The sequence below is a fragment of the Mus musculus genome, chromosome 7, assembly GCF_000001635.26.
Source record: "Mus musculus strain C57BL/6J chromosome 7, GRCm38.p6 C57BL/6J".
Lineage (NCBI taxonomy): Eukaryota > Metazoa > Chordata > Mammalia > Rodentia > Muridae > Mus > Mus musculus.
In genome coordinates, this window is record NC_000073.6 from 128060537 (window position 1) to 128081374 (window position 20838).

At 44.9% G+C, this 20838-nt stretch overlaps 1 protein-coding gene and 1 pseudogene across 2 annotated transcripts in view; one reads left to right on the top strand and one right to left on the bottom strand.

Moving 5' to 3' along the window:
* Nucleotides 1–1168: 1168 nt before the first annotated feature.
* Nucleotides 1169–1324, bottom strand: Gm22809 (annotated as a pseudogene).
* Nucleotides 1325–2103: 779 nt separating this feature from the next.
* Nucleotides 2104–20838, top strand: part of Itgam (integrin alpha M) — a 55852-nt gene continuing 37117 nt past the window's right edge. For both annotated transcript variants that reach the window (NM_001082960.1, NM_008401.2), the window contains exons 1-7: nt 2104–2234; nt 4095–4200; nt 8057–8160; nt 10093–10163; nt 10311–10428; nt 15496–15626; nt 19710–19855. In NM_001082960.1, coding sequence (NP_001076429.1) covers nt 2207–2234; nt 4095–4200; nt 8057–8160; nt 10093–10163; nt 10311–10428; nt 15496–15626; nt 19710–19855 — 704 coding nt within the window. In that variant the 5' untranslated portion in view covers nt 2104–2206. The remainder of the gene's footprint in view (nt 2235–4094; nt 4201–8056; nt 8161–10092; nt 10164–10310; nt 10429–15495; nt 15627–19709; nt 19856–20838) is intronic.

The following is a 20838-nucleotide window of genomic DNA, read 5'->3' on the forward strand; positions in this document are numbered from 1 at the left end:
CTCAGCCTCTGTGTTGCCAGGCTGGGCTGCTCCGCTGCCTTGCCTCAGGGGTGCCTGGAGCACTGCTGGAGTGCTGCTCGCCCAGGTGAGGCAGAATGAAGTCCCCGGTTGAGGCAAACACTAGAGTCTGGGAGCCCAGTTTGATTCTGAGTGAGTGCCACGAGAGTGCGGAGGGGCTGGGAGAGAGAAGGTCCTCTCGCCTTCTCTAGGCATGGCTCTTTAACACCCCTACCCCCCATCCTTAATGAAAACGTGGTCCTTGTTCCAACTGCTTTATTAGATGGCAGATGTGAATGCATGCACCTTACTCAGGGTGAGACAGGGATTAAATATCTCTTGTGGGAAGGACTGCCCAGGAAGGGAAGCTCATTGGCTGAACACTGGGGCCTATGTAGATTCCTCATTAGCATGGAGAACTCCAGGGTTTTTATGCTGTATGACTGGCTACCATGGCTCTCAGTGGGGTGTCATGGTTATGCGTTCCAGAGCAGGTAGAATTAGGCAGGGAGTTGAGCCCACTCCTACAATTCACATGGGTTCTGGAGATTCAAGGATTTGAACTCAGTCTTACCAGTTCTTCTGTCTGGTGGCATGGTTCCACTTGCCCCACATGTGTGTGTGTCTGAGTGTGCATGTAATAACTTTGAAACAAAGTATATAGAATTTTATTTATCTATTTTCCAGCAGGTAAACATCTACTTCCGTCGACTATTGTAAAATATAACTAGGAACAATAGAAAATGTGTCAAGATGAAGAGAAGGAAGCCAGGCCTGGGTGCATGCCTGTAGGTCTATGGCTGGGGAGGTTGAGGCAGGAGGATGACTGAGTCAGTGAGCTCAAGATCAGCTTGGACAACACATTGATAATGTAGAGAACAAGGTCCACGAGGTGGCAGGTAAAGGTGCTTTGTCACCAAGCCTGAGGACCTGACCTTGATCCCTGAGACCTGCATGGTGGAAGAAGAAAACTGACTCCAGCAAGCTGTGCTCTGACCTTCATACTTACACAGTTGAAACCCACAAGCATTCACACACACACACACACACACACACACACACACACACACACACGCACCAAATAAATAAGTAGATGTAAACAAGACAAAAACAAAACAAAACAAAACAAAACACAACCCAGAGAGTAAAGAAACCACTTTTTTTCTCAGCCAAGGGAAATGTACACAGTGCCCCATACCATAAGTCACGTAGTCGAGTATCCTAGATTTGGGAAAATCACGGGTCAGCACATTCCAAGTGCAATGGGTGTGCCTCGCTTGGGAAAACTACCTTCCTGATCATAGTGTCTCCCCTGCCAGGTAAGTACGAGAAACCACTGTTTTTTAAGAACAAGAACTTCGAGTAGACTCCACATGCAGCAAGGCAGGAATGGTTAAATATCTCCCAATACATCCTTCAGTTCCACTGTGTATAATAACATCAAGTTCTGTTTTCAAAATACTTTCATGAATTATATAGAGCACCACACTATGGCTAGACGCCGATGGTTTCTTTCCTCTTTGGGTATGTGTGCGCATGTACCATGGCGTGGATGGAGAGATCAGAGGAGAGCTGGGAGGAGCTGGTTCTTTTCTTCAACCGTATGGAAACTGGGGATTGGACACAGGTGGTCAGCGCTTAGTGGCAAACACCTTTACCAACTGAGTCACCTAGCTGGACCAACTCTTGGCTGTTTTTTCTTTTTGAAGAGATTTGTTATGCCGTATGTATGTGGGTGTTTTCCCTGCATGTTTGTCTGTGCATGAGTGCTGAAGGGAGCACCAGATGCCCTGGGACTGGAGTTATAGACAGTTTCTGAGCCTCCATGTGGGTACTGGGAGCAAGATGTGGGTCCCCTGGGAGACCAGCCTGATCCGAAACACTGAGCCTACTACTTAGCTTTTTTTTTTTTTTTCCATAATATTTGAGCTATCCCAGAGGTAGACGGGTGTCAGATGGCACCTTTGGGTGTAACCCTGATGGTTCGGGCCAGGAAACGGCATCAGGGACTGTTTTCTCCCGGAGGAAGGCTACAGAGGGCTGGGTGCTTGTAGAGCCTCCGCCCTCTTTCTTTGAGTCTCTCATAGCTTTTTCCTCATACTTCTCTGTTTTTACCCCTCCCTCCTGGCCTTGGTGGCTTCCTCAAAGTGTCTGTGGTGCCTGAAATACCACAGTTCACACTTCTTTCAGGGCCTTGTTCCTTTAAGTCATGACTCTTAAAGCTCTTCTGGTCACAGGTATGTCGGCGGGGTCTTGGGGGATCCTCAGGGTGGGGAGAAGGGGGTCCTCAGATTGGAAAGGAGGGGATCTCTTGGATCTATGAATGGAGAGGAAGGTCATAGGAAGGAGTAGGTGGGGAGAGATCAAAGGTTTTAGGGAATGTGGATACCGAGACTTGAACTCAGGTGGTCGGTGTTTAATGGCAAGCACCTCTACCAATTGAGTCACCTTGCTGGACAAACTCTTGGCATTTCTTTGAAAAAAGGGAATCATTGAGTGTGTGGGTGTTTTACCTGGATGCAGGTCTATCCATCAGGTGTGTGCAGTGCTAGTGGAAGTCAGTAGCGGGTATCAAAAGGGGAGGGGGATCTTTTGGATCTGTGAGTGGAGAGAAAGGTCAGGGAATAGGAAGGAGCTAGGTGAGGAGAGGCAAAGGGCATTAGGGAAGGATAAAGGATTCCAAAAGAAAAAGAGCAGAGGTAGGCAGGAGGAATAGTTAGGGATGCATGGATGAAGGACTAAATCCATCGATGCTGTGAGGGTTGTTTGGCAGACAGGCTACCAGGATCCAGAGAGGTGAAGGAGCTGCACCAGGGAGCGCAGCGGATACATTTCCGGCTGTGTTTCAACACATACCACTTCTCCTTAGTCTTACGTTCTAATTACCAAGAACCTAGTGTGGATGTTTGTTGAATGACTGATAATCAAAAAAAAAAACTGTTTTGTTTCCTTTTATGTCTACTTTTGTAGAGAGGGAGTCAAGAAGGGAAGGAACTACTTGAAACTTGCATAGGAAGGAAAATTTCTAACTGAGCCCTTTGTTGTGTAAACCATTGTGGTTGTGACAGTGGGGGAAGAGGCCATTGTGGGCTTAGAAAGGGACTGGTCATACCCCATCATAGGCATTTGTGCAGGCCTTTGAGCCTGCGTCAGCATATTTGGCCTGTGGGTTAAATACTCTTGCTACCTGTCTTAAAAGACAAACATCTATCATCCATCAATGATAGAGGATGCTAGCTTTACTCCCAGTGAAGTGAAATGTCACTCCTTAAGAGTCTCATTCATCTCCTGGATAAACCTGTATCACAAAAATTGTGATAATGGGCTACAGTTTGAGATTCCTTGATGAAAACTTGGTAGATAGAGGTGAAGCCCAGGGCTTGCCTAGTATGTACAAAGCTCTCAATTTGATCCCTAGCACCAGATAAACTGGATACAGTAGTGTACACCTGTAATTCCTGCACCCTGGGGGTGGGGTGTAGAGGCAGGAGAATCAGGAGCTTAAGATGGTCTTCAGCCTAGGATGTGTGAGACACTGTCTTGAAAAGCTCTTCAAGCTGGGTGTGATGGCACACACCTTTAATCCCAGAACTGGGGAGGCAGAGGCAGGTGGATCTCTAAGAGTTTGAGGCCATCCTGTTCTACAGAGATAGTTCCAGGATATCCAGGGCTACTCAAAGAAACCTTGTCTTGAAACAACCACACCAACACCACCTTTTCCTCTATGGTCTTACTATGCAGTCCTGCTGGTCTGGAACTCACTGTGTAACCAGCTGGTCTTCTGTAGAAAAAGAGGATGGATTTCTGTGTGGTGGCCCACCCCTGCACCCCCAGCATTTGAGAGGTAGAATGGGAGACAGGAAGACCAGGAGGTCTAGGTTATCCACAGTTACACTGTAGTGTTCCAGGCCAGACTGGACTATATACAATCCTGTCTCAAAAACATAACAGAGAGATCCCACACTGTGGATCCCTGCCCAGGACCATCAGAGCTTCAATGAATGTGGACAGGAATGGTCACGGGTGGAAATGTGTGTTGTTCTCTTAACCATATTGGTTCCTTTGCTTTGACTCTTACTTCTCCGTTATCCTTCCAGCCCTAGCCTTGTGTCATGGCTTCAATCTGGACACTGAACATCCCATGACCTTCCAAGAGAATGCAAAAGGCTTTGGACAGAGTGTGGTCCAGCTTGGCGGAACCAGGTAAAGTCCTCAGGGGAGCCTGCTGTCTGCTTTGCATGGAGAAGCTAGGGGAAAGAAGAATTTCCTTATTGAGGTCTCTTTTCTTTTCTTTTCTTTTCTTTTCTTTTCTTTTCTTTTCTTTTCTTTTTTTTCTTTTCTTTCCTTTTCTTTTCTTTCCTTTTTTTCCTTTCCTTTCTTTTCTTCTCTTTTCTCTCTTCTCTTCTCTTCTCTTCTCTTCTCTTCTCTTCTCTTCTCTTCTCTTCTCTTCTCTTCTCTTTTTCCTTTCTTTTTTCTCCTCTCCTCCCCTCCCTTCCTCTTTTCTTTTCTTTTCTTTTCTTTTCTTTTCTTTTCTTTTCTTTTCTTTTCTTTTCTTTCCTTTCCTTTCCTTTCCTTCCTTTCCTTTTCTTTTCTTCTCTTTTCTTTGATGAGGGTGGAATCCAAGGTTTGCAGATGCTCTACCACTGAGCTACACCCCCCACCCTCATGACTGATTTGTCTTTTTTTTCTTTTTTGAATCAGTAGTAAGGTTTCAGGAGTCCAAATTTTAAAAAACCCAAGAAAGTTGAGAACAAAAAGTTCTTCTTATTCCCTGTATCCCTTCCTGGGGGTGGGGTGGGGGGGGTGGGGGTGGGGGTGGGGGTGGGGGTGGGGTGGGGTGGGGGAGATGTCCTGACAATTGGCTTCTTATGGTCCTTCAGGAGAGATTTTTATCTGTCTCTATATCTACCTCCTAACTGCTGCCTACCTCTCCACTCTCAATCTGTAGCATGAGCTTTGCTCAAGTTATGGCTTACTTTCAGGTTCTGAATATAAATTTTATCAGACCCAATCCTGCTCTTTTGCTACTCAGAATAAAGATAAGTGATAAGGGGCACAGTTCACAAAGCCTGAAACGCTTTCCTTTAGAGAAATATCAGCTGGGATTCACCATGGAAATAATCTTTTCAGAATGAGGGCGTGCTGGTGTCTGCAGTCACAGAGGCTGAGAATGAGGTAGCTCTGTCATGTCTAGAAAACACTGGCTCATGGCTGTCATCCATTGCTTCTGGCTCTCACGATCTCTCCACTTCCTGTTTTGTAATAATCCCTGAGCCTTGAGAGGAAGTATGTAGTATAGCTGTCTTATTAAGAGCTGAGCACTCCCGGTCTCTTATTCTGTATGTACGGATCATTAGTGAGTCTCTGCAAATTACCATCTATTTAAAAAGAAGCTTCTCTCATGAGGATTGAGAGATTCGCTGAGGGTGTAATGTTCAGTACTTAGAAAGAAGTTTAGTGCTCTCTGTCCACTTAGTAGACTACTAGTAGTAGGTTCTCCTTTCAGGCCTATGACTTCCTAGCTGCAGGAATCTTGTCCCAGTTAACAGTACTAGTCATGAAGGTAAAGTTACTTTGTAGAAGGAAGCAGCCATGTTTGAAAGTGATGTCTAATTGAATGGTAGACAAAGTGATGAATCAGAGAAAGATTTCCTTTAAATGAAAAGTCATGATTTTATTCTATATGATATAAAACAACATGGATAGATTTGATACATTATGATTTCATTTTCACTGTAGGGACAAGGAAAAAACAAACTCAGTTGGTAAAGTGGTTTCTACACAAGCATGAAGACCTGAGTTTATATCTCTGAATTCATGAAAACAAACAAACAAACAACAAAAACAAATAAACAACAACAAAACCATGATAGTGTACACCTGCTATCCCAGCGTTGGAGAGGCAGAGATAAGAGCATCCCTGGGGCTGCTCAACAGCTAGTCTAGACAAATTGGTGAGCTTCAGGTTTAGTGAGAGCTCAAAATATGCCTCATACAATAAGGCGAGGGCTGGAGAGATTGCCAAATGATTAAAAGCACTAGATTCTCTTCCAGAGGACCTGGGCTCAATTCTCAGCACCCACGTGGTGGCTCAGAGAAAGATTTGACAGAATAAGATCTGCCCAGCTCTCAATAAAGAGGGAGGAAAGGGAAGCTGCTTAAGGGGCATGGCAGTGCAGAGATGGGGGAGGAGAGAGAGAGAGAGAGAGAGAGAGAGAGAGAGAGAGAGAGAGAGAGAGAGAGAGAGAGAGAGAGAGTGTTGTCATGACAGGATGGTGGGAGAGAAGGCCCAGAGGAAAGCTGTGAGAAATCCTGAGAGTCAAAGAAAAATGCTTGACTCTTGTCTGACTTAGGGATTCCATTGCTGTGAAGAGACCATGACCAAAGCAACTCTTATAAGGGGCAACATTTTATTGGGGCTGGCTTACAAGTTCAGAGGATCAGTCTATTATCATCATGGCAGGACGCATGCAATGATTCAGGCAGGCATGGTGTTAGAGAAGCAGCCAAGAGGTCTGTCTACATCTTGATCTGAAGGGAGTCAGAAGACTGTCTTCCAAGTAGCTAGGAAGAGGGTCTCAAAGCCCACCCCCAAAGTGACACACTTCCTCCAACAAAGCCATGCCTACTCCAACAAGGCCACACTTCCTAATAGTGCCACTCCCTGGGGTAGGCATATTCAAACCACCACAACTTTTGCATCTTTTCAGGAGATGATGGAAAGTTCTGCAGCACATGAGTTAGTGTGGGGTGGCACATGTGATGAGCAGAGCAAGGTACCAGGTACTAGGTAGGACATAAATTAGTTGTAAGATCACATGCCTTCTTCCCTCTGCCCCAGGGAGGGAGGAGCTTCAAGGGGATGTGGTCTGATTTCTTTAGACTGTGAGAGTAATCAGGGATAGGACCATGATCTAATAGTGTATTCATGTACAGTGCATGTGTGTGTGTGTACCACGCGTGTGTATGTATGTGCATGTGTGTGTATGAGGCAGTGCACATGTGTGTATGTATGTGTGTGTGTGAGCAGCACACACGTGAGGTCGGAGTATAACTATTGGGATTCAGCTTTCTCCTTCCATTATGGGTCCTAGAGACTGAACTCAGGTCATCATGCTTGTGTGACAAGCATCTTTACCCCTTGGAGCCATCTTACCAGCCGGTTTTCTCTTTTTATGGGAAGTATTTGTTTTGTAACCTTTTCTAGAGAGATATGAACAAATATATGTTCTCTCCAGACCGGGCACCAAGAACAGACTGAAGATTCTGTGCAGGTCTAACTCTGTGAGCCAGTGACTTTAGCTGGTATAGCTTCCACGGGCAGCTCACAAAAGAATCTTTCTCCCTGACAACCATCAATGGCTTCCCCCCTCCTCAACACTGAAGGGGTCAATCTCTTTCTGGTCTCTTCTGGATAATACCAGCTGCTGGGAGTTTGAGATGACAAGGGCCACTCTGGGCCCTGAAGACTTCCTCCACAGTGATTGCTTTTTCTGTTGATGCCCTTTTTCTTATCTTCCTCTCCCTGCTGCCCCACCCCCCATGTACCCCGCCTCCCTGTCTTCTGCTTTTTCTTCTTCCTGGTTTGTGGGAACTGACAGAACAAAGAAGGTCATCTGGGGTGTAAGCTGCAAGCCTACCTTTCCCACTTTGTCATTTATCTTTTGACTACGCTTTTAATTGTTTTCCATTTGTATACATTTATTTAAAATGGTTATATGGTTGAAATATTAATTTTTTATTGTTTGGGAATTTTGTATGTATGTGTAATATGTTTGGAGCAAACCTACCTCTTAGCCCCTGCTTTCCCATCCTTCTCTGCCACCCATTTCCCATCCTAACTTCACAGATTTTTTCCATAAAATGCCAGTTTTTAAAATTATCTCAAGAGTTTTGTGCCACTCTTTCCCATTCTAGGATTTTTTTTTTTTCATTTTTTTCTTTGATAATTCTTCCTCCTATTTATGGCTCAGGAATCTTACTTCCCCCTGGAAACTAGAGGGAAGTAAGGTCTCCTCTCCCTATGTTCAGAACATTTTTTTTTGCCCCCTCTCTACAGTGTGGTTGTTGCAGCCCCCCAGGAGGCAAAGGCTGTTAACCAGACAGGTGCCCTCTACCAGTGTGACTACAGCACAAGCCGGTGTCACCCCATCCCCCTGCAAGGTGAGTCTCATCTCTCCCTGTGGCTCCTGAACAGAGTCTTCTGTGAACACCCCTGGCTTGTCAAGCATTCCTGTATCCTGTGCATCTTGGGTGGGGCAGGGAGCACCTGACTCTGGCTTGTCTACAGACCCCTCAGGCAACCTTGCTATGCCCCCTTTCATAGTCTAGCCTCTGTCTCCCAGGCTGAAGTGACCCTTTTGCTAGAATAAATAACATTTAAAGCAGTGTATGTGTGTGTGTGTGTGTGTGTGTGTGTGTCTGTGTGTGTATGTGTGTATGGTGTGTACATGTGCCTGCAGGTGTATGTGCCAGGTGTGCAGCTGGAGGAGGTCATTGTCATCATCAGTCATCGGTCACAGTTACCATCAGTGATGTTCTTTTTTTTTTTTTTTTTTTTTTTTAAAGATTTGTTTATTATTATATCTAACTACATTGTAGCTGTCTTTAGATGCACCAGAAGAGGGCATCAGATCTCATTACAGATGGTTGTGAGCCACCATGTGGTTGCTGGGATTTGAACTCAGGACCTTCGGAAAAGCAGTCGGTGCCCTTAACCACTGAGCCACCTCTCCAGCCCCATCAGTGATGTTCTTGACCGTACTCTATCTTGCTTATTTTGAGACAGGAACCCATTGATTTAGCTAGGCTGTTTGGGCAATACATTTCTCTCTCTCTCTCTCTCTTTTTAAATTTTTGTTATGTGTATTTGCCTCTCTCTCTCTCTCTCTCTCTCTCTCTCTCTATATATATATATATATATATATATATATATATATATATGTACCATATGCATATCTGGTGCCCAATGAGATCACAAGTGAGAGTCAGGGTCCCTGGAACTGAAGTTATAGATTGTTATGAGCCACTATGTAGGTGCTGGGAATCAAACCCAGGTCCTAGAAGAGGAGACAGTGCCCTTAGTTGCTGAGCCATCTGGCCAGTGAATTTCAGGGATGCTTCTGTCTGTTTCTCTAGTACTGGGGTTACAGTTGGGTGTGGGCACACTCTCTTTATTACTCTCAGTTCTGGGGACCCAAACTCAGGTTCTTGTGCCTTCATGGCAGTAACTGTCCTGAGGCTGGCGCCATCTCTCCTGTTCCAGACAGACACAAGTAGCATATGTTTTATAAGAGTTAGCTCCCTTCTCCTCCCCTATGCCATATAAGAGAGTTATCTCCCTTCTCCTCCCCCTCTTCCCCTCTTTTCCCATACCCCTAACCTCTCTGCAAGGTTTCTTGTACCCAAGCTGACCACAAACTTGCTATGTAACTGGCAATGACCTTAAACTTCTGATCTTTCTGCTCCATTCTCAAGTGCTGGCACCACATGTGGCCTTAAGCTTTGTGCACGGTTGGCCACACTCTACCAACAGGGTCACACCCCATTTCTGAAATCGTGTTTCATTATGACAGTTTCTTTTTCATCCTTTAGGTTTTTTTTTTTTTTTTTTTTTTTCTTTTTGAGACAGGGCCTTACTGTGTAGCCATGGCTGGCTTGGAACTAGCTATGTAGACCAGGTTGGCCTACAGAGATTTTCTTGCCTCTGCCTCCCAGCTACTGGGATTAAAGGTATTCCTCACCATGCTTGGCTGACATTTCGATACATGTGTACAATATACTTCAATCCTTTCATCCTCTTTACCCTCTCCAACCTCCACTGCCACTTCAAATAGTTCCCCACACTTAAGCTTATCTTACTTAATTCCATCTGCTTCTATGCAAATGACATAACTTCATTCTTCTTTGTGAATGGATAGGACTCCATTGCGTAGACTGCATTTTATTTATCCAGTCATCTATTGACTGGCCTCTGTGCTTGGCTTTTGTGAGGAAGACAGTGAACGTGGACGTGCACCCCTGCCATGTCCCTGCCTGACTGCTTCACAACTCCTCTAACCCCAAGGATCATTGTGCATACATCTGTCTTCTCAGTACCTCCAGAGGCTGTGAATATGTCCTTGGGCCTGTCCCTGGCTGTTTCTACTGTCCCCCAGCAGCTGCTGGTGAGTTGCCCTCCAAAGGAAGAGGGTCTCGAGGGGAGAGATGGAAGAGAGGGAGATGCTGGGCTGGAGGTCTTGTGGAGGGTGGAGGGGTTGCAATGGGAGGACGGGAGGCAGGGGCAGCCCTTTGACTCCTGCGCTGTCCCTCAGGCCTGTGGCCCCACGGTGCACCAAAACTGCAAGGAGAATACTTATGTGAATGGATTGTGCTATTTGTTCGGCTCCAACCTGCTGAGGCCGCCCCAGCAGTTCCCAGAGGCTCTCAGAGGTAGGTCCCTTAGAACGGGTTGAGATGGTGGCTGCTCACGGTATAGTGGTGTAGGGGGGGGGTCTGGGTACAGGGAGATTAGAAACCCTGGGTCTCTTGGGGAGAAGTTAAGGTGATTTCATTAGCTCCGCACTTCTAGGAGGAGGAGCTCAAGCCACTGGGCTTTACACATTGCTGGGGTCTCCCTAGCATAGTCTTTGGTGCTGTTGATGGGGTAGACCCCGCTCTCTGCTTCATCTTCTTCCCACCCGTTCTACGTCAGCCATCAGGCTTCTGAATTCCCCACTGCCTCTGTTCTCCAAGGACCTTTCCAAGATGTCCTCAGAACCATTAGGATGGGAACGCTTTTCTCAAATCCCAGATGGGAATCCATTGTTAACCTTCTGGAGTAAATATCAACTCTTTCGAGTCATTCATGGTGGTACTTCCTTGTGATGCCAGCACCAGGAGACCGAGGCAGGAGGATCATGGGTTTGAGGCTAGTCTGGGCTACATGGCAGGACTCTGTCTCAAAAACTAAGAAATAAAATAAACATCAAGTTGCCGTGCAAAGAGGTCTTTCCTCTGCTCTGTGTCTTTCTAGTCATCTCACTATCAGCCATGAAACTCTTGTTTGACATCTCACACGGACCTGGTTACTTTGTTGCTGCTGCTGTTGTTTGACATCTCACACGGACCTGGTTACTCTGTTGCTGCTGCTGTTGTGGTTGTTTTTAATCTCTTCTTTCCTCTGCATGTGAACAGGTACATTGCCAGGCACATTTTGTATGTCCTGTGTCTATTGTTGCCTAACAAATCCAGTGGTTTAAAACCGTGAACATTTATCATCTCAAATTTTATGTGAGTCAAGAATTTTGGCATGGTTTAGACTTTACTTCTGCATCTCTCAGGAGACTGCAGTGAATCTGTTTAGCCAGGGCTTCCACTTCCTTTGAAGTCCTGACTGGCACAAGGTTCTGCTCCAAGCTCCTGTCTGTGCCTGTGGAACTGGTGAGCTCTGTTTCTTGTAGGCTGGGGGTCTCCCCAGCGGCTTGTCTCGTGGTCACTTCCTGGATCAGCTGGATCATCTCAGAGTGAAGGAGACATCAGGGCATGACAGGAGGGGTAATCAGGAAGGTAGGGATGGGGAGAGGTGTAGCCAGCATTTGCTACTGTGCGGGTTCTTCTCTCTTCCACCCTTCTCCGCTCTTTCTTTTTCACCCCCCTTACACTAGATAAGAGAGAGAAAAAGACAGAGAGGAAAGAAAGAGATCTCTGAATAAAGTCAAGGGTCAAAAATGGAGAACATTATTCTTAAACTACTCCCTGCTGATTGGGATGTTGAACTCCTTGGGGCATGTTTGATCTTCACTACCAGGATATCGAATTTCTTCTTCTTTCTTCTTTGCACATGACTACTTAACAAACCATGGCCAACAACATGAATCAACAAACAATGAACAATCCATCTACAACTTTCAACTAGCTATCTATCTGGACCTTAGCATTTATATACCCTTTGAAAAGTTCCCAGAATTCCAAATGTCACATACTTGCAGAAACTATCTGTAGCTGGCAAAACTATTCCTCTGATAGAGCACGAGGCAAATCATAGTTGCTGGTGTGGACAATCTGAAGCAGCCCCACATCCACACCCGGGATTAAAACAAAAACATATTCTTATCTGTGTTTTTTAACAAAATTCTTATTATAGAGAGGTAGATGAATAGATGGGGACAGGGATAAAGGGTAGGTGAGGGAGAGAGGGAGGAAGGGAGAGACAGAGGCAGAGACAGGGAGAGTCATCACAGAATTGTTATCAGGTATTTCAGAATTAACATCTCATTACCTCTGCTGTATTCTAATTCTTTGGAGTAAGTTTAAAAAAAAAACAGTCCAGCTCAGCTAGGTGTAGTGGCCTATACCTGTGCTCCTAACACTTGGGAGGAGGAGGAGGAGGGTCAGGTGTTCTGGGACATCTTCAGCTGCACAGTGGAGGGAGACTGCCATAGTTACTGTTCTATTGCTGTGAAGAGACACCATGACCAAGGCAACTGATTGTTTGCTTTTAGTGTTTGGTGTATTCTTAGTGCTCATTCACTTAACAACTATCTTAAGTTTTCTCTTTTTCCCTGGAATCTCTTGGATGTTCACTCTCTAGGAATTTCTCTAGAGCCAGCTTTAGTGGCTTTTTTTTTTTTTTTTTTTTTTTTTTTTTATGGTGGTAAGTTTTTCTTTCTTCTTCAATGATGACAACTTTGCTAAGTATATCAGCCTGGGTTGGCAGCTATGTTTTTTTTTTTTTTTCAGAACTTCAAATGAATTCATTATTCTAAGTCCTGGATTTTAGTATTCTCAACTGAAATTAAATTAATGAGATGAAATTAAAAAAACCAGCTGTTATTTTGATAGGCGCTCCTTTGAGTGCAATCAACCTTTCTCAAAGGTTTTCAGTACACTTCTTTTGTTTTGTATAATTAGTGGTTTTCACTGTCTTGTGATATGGGGAGTTTCCTTAACAGTCCTGCCTACATGGTGCTCTGTCTGCCTCTTGTACTTGAGTGGGCATCTCTTTCCCTAGAGTTGGAAATTTTTCTTCTATGATTTTATTAAAACTGTATTTCTAGGCCTCTGGAATAGAACTTTTCTTTTTCTATGTTCATAATTGTAGATTTTGTCTTTTTATGGTGTCTTAAAGATTTCATGTATTCTGTCCATATGTTTTTTTTTAAAACAATATCATTCTTTTTGACTGAATGAATCAATTACACTACTTTTTCTTTTTAAACCTTCCTTCCTTCCTTCCTTCCTTCCTTCCTTCCTTCCTTCCTTCCTTCCTTCCTTCCTTCCTTCCTTCCTTCTTGCCTTCCTGCCTTCCTGCCTTCCTGCCTTCCTGCCTTCCTGCCTTCCTGCCTTCCTGCCTTCCTGCCTCCCTCCCTCCCTCCCTCCCTCCCTCCCTCCCTTCCTCCCCCTTTTTCTCTTTCCTTCTTTCTTTTTTTTTTATGGTATGCATGCCCTGTGTGCATATACCCCTGCATACCAATGCCAGGAGAGAACATTAAATCCCTGTATAGATGGTTGTAAGCCACCATGTGGTTGCTGAGAATTGAACCTCTGAACCTCTGGAAGAGCAGCCAGTGCTTAACCGCTGATCCATCTCTCCAACCCCACACTACTTTTTCTTCAAGCCTTGATACTCTGTGAAACACAATCCCTGCGTGGGGATTTCTACTGAGATTTTTGTTTTTTCTTATGGAAGTTCCCCCCATCATCATCTATTGTTTTTATTTAGCATTGCTTTTTTGGATTCTATTTCTATCCCTAGAATTGACTTTCTTAATTCATTCAACTATTTGTGCTTTCTTTGAATTCATTCAGGAGTTTATTAGTGTTGTCTTTGAAATCCATCAACATATCTGTTACCATTTTTTTCGAATTCATTGTTTATAGTTTCATCAAAATGACTCTCATCGGAGGCCAGTACTATTTAGCTGGTAATTTTTGTGGGGACATGCCGTCTTGGCTTTTTGTGGTGTCTTGATTGTGCTTTTGTGTCAGGACTGCCACACCTGTAGTTGTTTTGTTGGCTGACTCTTCCTGGCACACACGGATTGGATATTTGGACTGATGCTTTGCACCATGATATTACGTCAGGTCTTGACTTACTCAGGTATAGCTTGAAGTTTAGTCATGGTGAGACTTAGGACTGATTTGTGGGTGGATCAGCTAGGTTGACCCTTTATTGGCTACAGTGAGAATGACTTCCAACTTTGCACAGTGTGGTGGGGGTTGGTTTCTGACCTCATGAGCGTGGGTTCAGGGTTTAGTGTGCTAGTGAGTTGGGTGCTGGGTGCATGGTTTCACACGGCTCTGACTTCAGGAGTCTGGATCTGCACATATATGCATGGTATAAAGGTCAGGGTATTATAGATGGCAGCAGCAGGGTTTCCTGCATCTTCTGGAGTTGGTTTGTGCAGTCAGGGTGTCACAGGTAGGAACAAGATTTCATGTGCCCTCTGGCCTTAGGAGTTAGAACCCATGCATTAGCAGGCCATGGAGTACTGGTGTTACCAGACTCAGCTTGTGCCCCAACAAGCTAGGTTCATCTATCTGTCTTCAATGAGCTAATTGAAAGAGCTGAATTAATAGTGAAAAGTAGAAAATGTTTATTCAATATGGTCACATGGGGAAATTCAACGGCCCAGTGACCTTCTTCCCAGTCTGCCTTGGAGGGAGAGTTTCTAAAATAGAATGCATGAGCTGGGTGGTGGTGGCGTATGCCTTTAATCCCAGCGCTTGGGAGACAGAGGCAGGTGAATTTCTGAGTTCGAGGCCAGCCTGGTCTACAGAGTGAGTTCCAGGACAGCCAGGGCTACACAGAGAAACCCTGTCTCAAAAGACAAAAACAAAAACAAAAACAAAAACAAACAAACAAACAAAAAATAGAATGCATGAGATTAACCCTCTGAAACTGTAAGCAAGCATCCAATTTAAATGCTTTCTTTTATAAACTGACTTGGCCATGATATGCCCTCACAGTAATACAGTACAGTATTATACAGTACTGTATGTATAGTAAGCTGACCATAAAGAATATGTTCTAGTTAGATGGGTACCCACTAAATACCAGTGATGGGAAGGTACCATGAGTATTCATCCCTGGACTAGGACAGGCTTAGTGCCTGTGAGGGCTGCAGCGATCCCCACTGGTGAATGAAGACTGTAGATATCTAAGGTGGGGAAAGATGTTGGTACTCTCTTGCCTAGCTTCCTGTCATAGGGAGAAGCCTCTATTGGTTTGGCACTGATCTTGGCTTTGGTGGCCAGGTGTAGGCTCTCTGTGGCCAGCCTTGACACACTCTGGCACCCTCCCTAGTTATTTCCATCCAAATGCAGTTGGTTTTCATCGCACTGCCTACCAAGGACTTCTGGTCACCCATCTTGCTGATGTGCAAGAGATCTGTCCATATTTTATTTTCTTTTGTGCAAAATCACAATCCCCCCCCCATTGTCCAGCTGAGAGCTGACAGTCAAAGCTGACATTTCTAATGACTTAACTAATATGTATTCTTTTTCTCTCTTGCCCAGAATGTCCTCAGCAGGAGAGTGACATTGTCTTCTTGATTGATGGCTCCGGTAGCATCAACAACATTGACTTTCAGAAGATGAAGGAGTTTGTCTCAACTGTGATGGAGCAGTTCAAAAAGTCTAAAACCTTGGTGAGGGCTAGTGGGTAGCCCTACACAAGGCTGACACTCATGACAACCGGGCTGCCACTGTTCTTTATTATTATTGTTGTTGTTGTTGTTGTTGTTATTGTTATTATTATTTATATTTTTTCTACACTCCAGATTTTATTCCCCTCCCAGTCCACCCTCAAACTATTTCACATCCCATACCTCCTCCCCAACCCCTGTCTCCATGAGGATGTTCCCCCCCCTCCCACCCCACCAGACCTCTAAACTCCCTGGGGTCTCCAGTCTCTTGAGGTTTAGATGCATCTTCTCTGAATGAACCCAGACCTGGCAGTTCTCTGCTGTATATGTGTTGGGGGCCTCATATCAGCTGGTGTATACTGCCTCATTGGTGATCCGGTATCTGAGAGTAACCAGACCTCAAAGAGTATGTTCTAGTCAGATGGGTACCTGCTAAATACCAGTGGTAGGAAGGTACCATGAGTATTCATCCCTGGATTAGGACATGTGTTAGCAGTGTCTACGGTTTCTGGATGTGATGGTGTTGTGGGGGCAGATGCAGTGTTGGCTTTTCTGGGGGAGCATCTCCATGTGGGTTCCAGGCAGCTCCCTCAGCTGGGCTTGGTGCCTGTGAGGGCTGCAGAGATCCCACTGGTAAGAACTGTAGATAGCTAAGGTGGGGAGAGATATTGGTACTCTCTTGCCTAGCTTCCTGTCATAGGGAGAAGCCTCTATTGGTTTGGCACTGATCTTGGCTTTGGTGACTAGATGTAGACTCTCTGTGGCCAGCCTGGATTTCTGTGCTTTCTAGGGCTGCCTTTACTCCCTTGATACACTCTGGCATCAGATTATTTGAGACTGCTGGTCCTCATGCAGGGTCACCCTCCTCCTCAGCTTCTTCCAGCTTTTCCCGAATTCAGCCACAGGGGTCAGCAGCTTCTTCTGTCCATTGGTTGGGTGCAAATATCTGCATCTGACTCTTTCAGCTGCTTGTTGGGTCTTTTGGAGGGCAGTCATGTTAGGTCCCTTTTTGTGAGTGCTCCATAGCCTCAGTAATAGTGTCAGGCCTCGGGACCTCCCGTTGAGCAGGACCCCACTTTGGGCCTGTCGCTGGACCTTCTTTTCCTCAGGCTCTTCTCCATTTCCATCCCTGCAGTTCTTTCAGACCGGAACAGTTATGGGTCAGAGTTTTGACGGGGGAATGGCAACCCCATCCCTCACTTGATGCCCTGTCTTTCTGCTGGAGGTGGGCCCTGCAAGTTCCCTCTTCCCACTGTAGAGCATTTAATTTATGGTCCCTCCCTTTGAGTCCTGAGAGTCTCTCACCTCTCAGGTCTCTGGTACATTCTGGAGGGTCTCCCCAACCTCCTACCTCCCGAGGTTGCCTATTTCCATTCTTTCTGCTGGCCCTCAGGGCTTCAGTCCTTTCTCCCCACCGATTACCAGATCAGGTGTCCCGCCCACCTCTGTCCCCTTTCTATCTCAGGTCCCTCTCTCCCTCCCCACTTGTGGTGCTTTCTTCTCCCTCCCAAGCGGGACTGAGGCAGCCTCATTTGGGCCCTTCAGCTTGTTAACCTTTTTGAGTTTTGTGGACTGTTTATTGGGTATTCTTTTTTTTTTTTTTTTTTTTTTTTGCTAATATCCACTTATTAGTTAGTACATTTTATTCATATTCTTTGGGGTCTGAGTTACCTCACTCAGGATGATCTTTTCTTTTCTTTTCTTTTCTTTTCTTTTCTTTTCTTTTCTTTTCTTTTCCCTTCCCTTCCCTTCCCTTCCCTTCCCTCCCCTCCCCTCCCCTCCCCTCCCCTCCCCTCCCCTCCCCTCCCTTCCCTTTTCTCTTTCTTTCTTTCTTTCTTTCTTTCTTTCTTTCTTTCTTTCTTTCTTTCTTTCTTTCTTTCTTCCTTCCTTCCTTCCTTCCTTCCTTCCTTTCTTTTTTTTTTCTTTTCTTTTTTTTTTTGAGACATGGTTTTTCTGTGTAGCTCTGGCTGTCCTGGAACTCACTCTGTAGATCAGACTGGCCTCAAACTCAGAAATCCTCCTGCCTCTGCCTCCCAAGTGCTGGGATTAAAGGCATGCACCACCACTTCCTGGCTAGGATGATATTTTCTAGTTCCACCCATTTGTCTGCAAAACTCAGGATGTTCTCGTTCTTAATAGCTGAGTAGTATTCCATTGTGTAAATGAACCACATTTTCTGTATCCATTCTTCTGTCTTGGGACATCTGGGTTATTTCTAGCTTCTGGCTATCATAAATAAGGCCACTATGAACATAGTGGAACACATGCCCCTGTGGCATGGTGGGGCATCGTTTACGTATATTCCCAAGAATGGTATAGCTGGTCTTCAGGTAGATCTATTTCCAGTTTTCTGAGGAACCTCCAGATTGATTTCCAGAGTGGTTGTACCAGTTTGCAATCCCACCAGCAATGGAGGAGTGTTCTTCTTTCTCCACATCCTCTCCAACATGTGTTGGCACCTGAGGTTTTGATATTAGCCATTCTGATTGGTGTAAGGTGGAATCTCAGGGTTGTTTTGGTTTGCATTTTTCTGATCACTAAGGACTTGACCATTTCTTTAGGTGCTTCTCAGCCATTTGAGATTCCTCTGTTGTGAATTCTTGGTTTAGTTCTATACCCCATTTTTTTTTTATTAGCTTCTTGAGTTCTTTATATATTTTGGATATTAGCCCTCTATTGGATGTGGGGTTAGTGAAATTTTTTTTCCCAATCTGTAGATTGCCGATTATTGACTATGTCCTTTGCCTTACAGAAACTTTCTGGTTTCATGAGGTCCCATTTATCAATTTTTGATCTTAGAGCATGAGCCCTTGGAGTTCTGTCTAGGAATTTCCCCCCATGCCAATGAGTTCAAGGCTCTTTTCCACTTTCTCTTCTACTAGATTGAGTGTATCTGGTTTTATGTTAAGGTCCTTGATCCACTTGGACTTGAGCTTTGTGCAAGGTGACAAATACGGGCCTATTTTCATTCTTCTACATAGAGACAGCCAGTTAGATCACCATTTATTGAAGATACTTTCTTTTTTCCATTGTATATTTTTGGCTTCTTGGTCAGAGATCAAGTGTGTGGTTTTATTTCTGGGTCTTCAATTCTATTCCATTGGTCAACCTGTCTGTCTCTGTACCAATACCATGCAGTTTTTATCACTATTGCTCTGTAGTACAGCTTGAGGTCAGGCATGGTGATTCCCCAGCCATTCTTTTACTGTTAAAAGTTGTTTTTTACTGTTAAAAGTTGTTTTTGCTATTCTGTTTTTTGTTTGTTTGTTTGATTTTTTTGTTTTTTGTTTTGCCTTTCCAGATGAAGTTGGGTATTGCTTTTCCCACGTTTTTGAAGAATTGTGTTGGGATTTTAATGGGGATTGTATTGAATCTGTAGATTGCTTTCGGCAGGATAGCCATTTTTCCTATGTCAATTCTGCCAATCCACGAGCACGGGAGATCTCTCCATTTTCTGAGATCTTCTTCAATTTCTTTCTTGAGAGACTTGAAGTTATTGTCATACAGATCTTTCACTTGTTTGGTTAGAGTTACCCCAAGATATTTTATATTATTTGTGGCTATTGTGAAGGGAGTTGTTTCCCTAATTTCTTTCTCAGCCTGTCTATCATTTGTATAAAGGGCCACTGTTCTTGAGTGATTAAAAAGTGGGATTTGACTGGGCAGTGGTGGCGCATGCCTTTAATGCCAGCACTCGGGAGGCAGAGGCAGGGGGATTTCTGAGTTCAAGGCCAGCCTGGTCTACAGAGTGAGTTTCAGGATAGCCAGGGCTACACAGAGAAACCCTGTCTCGAAAAACAAAACAAAACAAAACAAAAAAGGTGGGATTTGGTAAATCGTAGATGATTGTCCTACCTCGACATGTTCTTTTCAACTGTGCTTGTTACAGTTTCAGCATTATTTTGGCTCCTGTCACATAGGCAGCCCTGACTGATTGAATGATTGATGGATGGGGGTTGTCCTAGGGAATGGAGGCACCTGCCACTCCTGCTGAGTTCTAGTATTGTCAAACAGATGTGCGCAGGCCTTGCTGAGGTTGGGGGATGGGCATGTTCTGTGGTGTAATGGCAGCTGCTCTGTTCCTAGTTCTCTTTGATGCAGTACTCGGACGAGTTCCGGATTCACTTCACCTTCAATGACTTCAAGAGAAACCCTAGCCCAAGATCACATGTGAGCCCCATAAAGCAGCTGAATGGGAGGACAAAAACTGCCTCAGGGATCCGGAAAGTAGTGTGAGTCCCTTCGTCTTCGCCTTTCACAGAAGGACGTGGTAGAACATTTAGGTGGATGGCAGAGGATCAGAGGAGGATCGGACAGGGTTGGGGTGAAATATTTCCCAGAGGGCAAAACTAGTTGAAGAATGTTCACGTATCCACAGGATGCAGTTAAAATTAACAGTTAAAAGAGGCAGAGAGGTGGATTAAGCCTATGCTGGGCTCTGGGCAGAGTGTTTGCCTAACCAGTGGAAGGTCCTGGGAGAGATCCTTAATGGTGTACGAAAAAGAAAAACCGAACCAAAACAACACAAAGACAAAATAAAAATAACTTGAACTCAAGCCACCAACCCAAGTTTATATTCAGTGTGGGTCTGCTGTAAGTTTTAAGCAGGCAGGGCCGTTCTGTCTGTGTTGTTATAAAGATTGCTCTGGTTTTGGCGTGTATGCAGAGATGAGTGTGGGGTTGGGCGGAAGTGTAAGAAGCTGAGAGTCTGGCTAATGAAGTTAACAAAGTGCTTGCAATGCAAACGTAAAGACATGAGTTCCACCTCCAGAGCCCATGTAGGAAAGCCAGACCCAGTGGCGATTCGCTTGTAATCCTGATGCCAGGGATGCATAGATACCAGGATCCCTGGAGCTCAGTGCCCAGGGATAATAGCCCAGCATAACTGAGCTCTGTGCTAATGAGAAACCCTGTCAAGTGGACAGCTGCTGAGAGGTGTGACACATTGCAGCCTCTCCTTTTCTCCCTTTCTTCTCTCTCTGTCTCTGTCTCTCTCTCCCTCTCTCTCTCTCTCACACACACACACACACACTACAAGGGTAGGAAAATGAGGTAGAAAGCTTGTATAGTAAATCTCTGTGGGTGAGATTTGGTTATGGACTGAGAAGGTCTATTTCTTTATTTCTTTACATTTTTCCCCTATATTTAACAGTAACAAGGAACCTACATGTGGTGGTGCATAACTGTAATTCAGGAGATAGAGGCAGGGGATCAC